At 36.7% G+C, this 6,000-nt stretch overlaps 1 protein-coding gene across 1 annotated transcript; it reads right to left on the reverse strand.

Moving 5' to 3' along the window:
• Positions 1–104: 104 nt before the first annotated feature.
• LOC130991984 (ATP-dependent zinc metalloprotease FTSH 10, mitochondrial-like) lies at positions 105–4,837 on the reverse strand. Its single transcript, XM_057916424.1, has 8 exons — positions 4,575–4,837; positions 4,192–4,444; positions 4,041–4,112; positions 3,456–3,592; positions 2,326–2,823; positions 1,433–2,200; positions 1,101–1,328; positions 105–802 (listed from the first exon to the last, which is right to left on the reverse strand). Exons 1-8 carry the CDS (start codon positions 4,623–4,625, stop codon positions 338–340), a joined length of 2,472 nt encoding a protein of 823 aa, XP_057772407.1. The 5' UTR covers positions 4,626–4,837; the 3' UTR covers positions 105–337.
• Between the last annotated feature and the right edge of the window lie 1,163 nt (positions 4,838–6,000).

Genomic DNA, 6,000 nt, shown 5'->3' on the forward strand with positions numbered 1-6,000 from the left:
GATTCTCTTTTATAGAAAATAAGAAATTTAAAAAGAAATTTATTTTCTCCCCCATTTACTCATTGATAAATTTAAAACTAAAGAGAAGATATGAAAAGAAGTGGTTGGCCAAGAAGTCGATCTGCCTGGTTGGTCCAAGAAAAAGAAATAAACCCAACAAGGCAGTCGCAACCATTATAAGGAGAGTTTTACAATCTGCATAACTAAAGCCCAAGCAAGAATTGAATATACATTGATGTCGTGGAACAGCACTCACCGAAGTGGCGCTTCCAACATCAGAAACAAGAGAGAGTCAATACACTTGGTTGGTGAATTAGGACGAATTACAAACCAAATGCTACGTCGGGACAGCCTCAGGTGCAAGAGGCGCAGCTCCATCATCCTCTGATGTACTCTGCTCCTTCTCGTCTTCCTCCAGAAATCCGTGCTTGTATCTATCGTAATTTGTCCTCTCGGCCGGTTTGAAGGGTCTCTCACCGAGCACCCGCACCATGTCCTCCTGGTGAAGAGTTTCCTTCTCCAGCAACAACTCGGCAATCTTCGCCACTTGTTCCTTGCGTTCCTCGATTAATTGAATTGTCCGTTGGTATGCCGTGTTAACCCATTCACGGACTTCAGTATCTATAAGATTTGCTGTTTTGCTGCTATATGGTTTGCTCATCTCAAATCCATCATCCCTCTGAGGGAAAGAGAGAAGTCCAACTTTGTCGCTAAAACCATATACCGCTACTTGTGCATATGTCATTTTGGTCACCTTCTCCAAATCATTCTGAGCTCCAGTTGAAATTTTTCCCAGCATCACCTAGAGTTGGACAGGAAAATTTGCACCATAAATAAACTCACAGTGGTAGGAGTAATGAATGTTTATCTTTTGAAATACCAAGCTTATAAGCTTGCTCAATAACATAGAATGGTTGAAATTAAAACCCAACTAGAAGCTGTTCATCATCAGACATAATTACTGAATAATAAAGTTATATGTAAATAAATCAGATATAGATACAAAAAAAGTTGAAAATCAGGAAATCCTCACAAGGCAAAGCAAGCTCTTTAAGTATGGAATTTATATTGTTTTCATAGTATACTCAGGAAATTCCTACCTGTTCAGCCGCACGTCCACCAAGAGTCATGCAAGTCATATCAAGAAGCTGCTCTTTCGTCATCAGAAGATTCTCGTTAGGAACATACTGTGCAAAGCCAAGTGCGGCAGTACCACGAGGAACTATAGTAACCTTCAACAAAGGTTCTGCATGTTCTAAAAACCAGCCGGCCACAGCATGACCTGATTCATGATAGGCTACAGTCCGACGTTCAATTTTACTTACAACCTGTTAAAGGAACAGAAAACACAAACAAGTCATAATTATCCTTTTTATATCATGGTAGAACTGAGCAAAATCATCCAAGAAAATATCAGCATTTTTCAACTTACCCTATTTTTCTTCTCAAGACCACCAATGATTCTGTCTATGGCTGAATCAAAATGTTCCATTTTCACCTTTGCTTGGTCAGATCTAGCAGCAATTAGAGCAGCTTCATTGCAAACATTTGCAATATCAGCACCTGCAAATCCAGGAGTGAGGGCTGCTAGTCTCTGAGAGAAGAAAGAAGGTTCATTGTCAAGTTTAATCTTCTTCAGATATATCTGGAATATTTGCTCCCGACCCTTGATATCTGGTTTGTCTATGCTAATTTGCCGATCAAATCGACCAGGTCTCAACAATGCATTGTCTAAGATATCTGGTCTATTAGTGCCAGCAAGAACAACCACACCAGCAGTTGTTCCAAATCCATCCATTTCCACAAGCAACTGGTTAAGAGTGCTTTCACGCTCATCATGGGAACCAGACATTCCGCCACGTCCCCTAGCCCGACCAATTGCATCAATCTCATCTATGAATATGATACTAGGTGCGCATTGCCTTGCCTCTTGGAACAAACTTCTAACCCTCGACGGCCCAACTCCCACAAACATCTCCATGAAATCAGAACCAGATATGGACAGAAAAGGCACACCAGATTCACCAGCTGTTGCTTTTGCTAGGAGAGTTTTACCGGTCCCAGGAGGTCCAACCAATAGAGCTCCTTTAGGGATTTTTGCCCCCAGCTCCTCATACTTCTTTGGATTCTTTAGGAAGTGAACAAACTCCATAATCTCTTGCTTTGCTTCATCACAACCAGCAACATCTTTGAAGAAAACCTGGAATGCAGAAAAGAGAAAGTCAGAACCTAATGTCAGCATCAGACTGGCTCCTTATAAGATGGGATAGCAAATGAAATGCAAGTAGATACTCATGATCTTATCAGGAAAACTTAAGAGCAAACCTTATTTTTTGCATTCTTATCCATCTTTGTAAAGTGAGCTTTTCCAATGTTAAAAATTCCCCGACCACCCTTTCCACCTCCACCACCCACTCCGAATCCAGCTTGCATTTTTCGGCTTATGAAAAGAAGTGATCCCAATAACAGAAGAGTGGGTCCAAACCTCATCAACTCTTGGAACCAGGCCACTTCAGAAACATATGTAACGGGTATATAATCATGTGGGTCTATGCCCAATGCTTCTTGAGCTTCCTCCAATTTTTCTTCAAATGTTTCAACACTTCCAATGTTGAAGTAGTATTTATATTGACTTGATTTTGCTTTTGGCTGTGTGTCGCTAACTGGAGTATCAAAGTCAGATACTTCACTTGAATCAGGGCTGCTACTAAGATTCTGCGGCGAGCTTCTTACATAAACTTTGGCAACAGATTTATTCGAAATAACAATATGGTCGACTAAACCTGGTTCCAGAAGCTTATTTTTGAACTCTTGAAAACTAATCTGCAATACAATGAATGATAAGTTAAACCATTAAGTTAATGGCGACAACCCACAGAAACAAACAGGAAAAACAGAGTTCACGTCATACAGTCCCTAAAAGTAAGCCACCTAATCTGGCATGAAGATGCAAACCAAAAATACAAAACTGGTATGAGGAACATAATTACGAAACAACTAAAGATCGAAAAATATATTCAGATGATCGACCTAGTAAAGGTAAAAGAAACTTCAATAGAAAAATGATAGATAGATAGTAAATAACTTATATGACCTTCAGCTGCTTAGTATTTGCAGATAACACAATAAGACTTTTTTGGCATGTTTTTATATGTCATAATTAACAAAGATGCATTTTTTGTTATAACTTTTCCTTAAAGCAATTTGGGTTTCACCTAGGGCTGATAGCACAACCTCAAGAAATTTATATTAAAACCCTAGTGTTAAATTTGCACCTGGTGGAGGGACGGACAAAAAAGAAAGAGAATATCTACTAAAAATTAACAAGAGGCAGCCTTAAAAACTAGACAGCTGGAAGGCATTAAACTTAACATAGCAGTTTTAATTAAGTCCTATTCACAATTTCATGTGAACAAATAATATTGCACTAACTCGTAAATAAGCTAATTGTACACCTGTTTCTCTCCATTCGGCTTTGATGACATTGCTGACGAGAACAACCCAATCACCAGCAAAGAAGCGATTATGTTTTGGAGATCCATGGTAAATGTCATAGTATTGCTGTCACCATCCTCAGATTTCTTCTTTTCCTCTAAGATAGTATAAGTTTAATCAGAAAACTCAACTGAGAGACCTCTCTAAAGTATTAGGGTAATGATTGGTCTGTCTAAATTGTGTAAGCAAAAACTTCCAATCCCAACCCCTGAAGCAATTTGCGTCCAATAAACAGTTGTAAACGATAAAGATCATAATGAACTGAACTCCAAACATACTGATGCCCTTGTGATAAAGCTGTGCAGAGACAAATGAAACTCTGGCAACATTGACACTCTACTTACTAGTAATAGAATGCAAAATATATACTTTGACACAAGAAAATATCTGTTAATTGGATAACTACTTGAAGAGCATTTGATTTTAAGACCTCTGTGTCACTCTAGTTTGATTTTTTTTTTTTTTTAATGAACAAAAAGTTACGAAACTTCTTTCATATAAATAGTACTAGTATTTACTAATTACTCCGACTTCTGCTCACAAACCTTTGGACTCCGACTTCTGCTCACTCTTTTTCGGAATCTCCTTCTTGTCTTTAGGATAAAAATTCTCATAATCTGCACAAACAGAAACAAGATTATAAGCTATCGAAGTAACCAAAAACGGAGTCAATTGCCAAGAAACTGTGCTTCCTACTCTTCTTCTTTGGCGCTTTACTAGAGAAAAATCTATAAATTCCAGGATTTCCAGCGAGGTATTTAAAATCTGATAAAGAAGCCCTAGAAGTCGATCCTTTATGAGCTCCAGCAGCAGCTAAATACCCTCTCGGAAACTCTAATTTTCCCTCGAACTGATTGAGATAGCCATTCAAACTATCTGAACTCGGATCCCCCAAGCTCTCTTTACTACAAATGAGGGCCCTCCCCTTACTAGCTCCGCTAATCACATTCTGTACAAACACAAAAAGACCCAAAATCGCGATAAATAATCTGGACAAAAAAGAAAAAAACGTAACAAAATATAAATAAACAATAAGAAAATGGAATCGAAATCAAATTCACACAGTGAGAATCACATACCCTGTAACGAGAGGAGCGAGATAGCGAAGCTCCGATTCTCGAATAGATCATTATACAATTTTAACGATTCGCGTCAGTTTTTGGCTCCGCTTCTTCCTTGAATTATTCTGAAACTCAGTGAGCTGTGTGTGATGAAATGAGATTGAATTGGAATTGGATGTTATGCGTAGGGTTTTTTCGATTTTGATGATATTCTGATTGCCCGAAATTATTAAAAGGAATAATTAATTATTTTGGGGGTAGAAAATGATTTTAATAGATGAAAATTATTTTGGGAGTCCAAACTTGGGAAACAAGACAGGCAGACAGCGACTTTACTTTTGACGATGAAGCGGAGTCTGTTGGTAAGACGTTTCCCCTCCAACCAATAGGTCGGTGGTTCGAGTCACCCTAGGAGCTAGAATGTGAGTGAGTTTTTTCCTTTCTTTTGTTGTAACAAATTAAAAAAAAAAAAAAAAAAGACAGGCAGACAACGAATAATCGTATAAGCGGGTCGGGGTCAATGATCCGAATACAAAGCGGTTAGATATTTATGGTCAAGTTTTCTAATCGTTGCAAAATCTCTCATACTAGTTCGTCCTAGTGTTGCCATGGGTTAACCGGAAAACCGGCCCAAAACTGGCCCGGGTCAACGGTTCTGATTATAAGTTATTATATTATTTAAGTTGAGTAATTTAAAAAAAAAATCAACATTTATAAAGTAAAAAATTTCAAAATTTCAATCCATCTACGTGCGACATAATTTCTATTTTGGTATGGACAGTGGTTCTGCCTATGTGCGTTGTAGTTTTTTCACTTTTATAAAATATTGAGGTCCCGTTTACGTGTAAATAGCTTATTTGATTATATAATAGTTCTCTCTTTTGATTATAAAAAAGGCATGATATCATGGCGATCTTTTGAGAACAGTAACTATGTATTTTGAATTTTATAAATTAGAGTTGTTATATGGCAATTGAATTTTAAATATGTATTTTATAATAATAATAATAATAGTTTGTTTTTTTGTAGGATTAAGAATGCTACACGAGTCATCATGATTCTAATCTTGAGTATCATTAATATGCAAGAAGCAAGTGTCTACGTTTCAATTAAAGCATGTGATTGCACTAACAACACGATAGCCTCACTTTAATCGTAAAAAAATGTGTGAAAGTGTTAAATTACAAACGGATCAAAAATCTAAATAACTTATATTTTAATGATATATTCATAATTATATTTAATATTTATACCAAAAAATATGTGGTTAGATCATAAGATTCCTCTTAAAGATATAATATGCATTTCTTTTAGAAGAATAAACTATAATAAAATGCCTAATTTTCCTCAAAATAAACAAATTGTCATAAATCTAACACCTAGCAACATCTCAATTCTCAACGTTCTCTAAATATTTACTGAAAAAAAAAAATACACTTTCACC

Source organism: Salvia miltiorrhiza, chromosome 7 (genome assembly GCF_028751815.1).
Source record: "Salvia miltiorrhiza cultivar Shanhuang (shh) chromosome 7, IMPLAD_Smil_shh, whole genome shotgun sequence".
NCBI lineage: Eukaryota > Viridiplantae > Streptophyta > Magnoliopsida > Lamiales > Lamiaceae > Salvia > Salvia miltiorrhiza.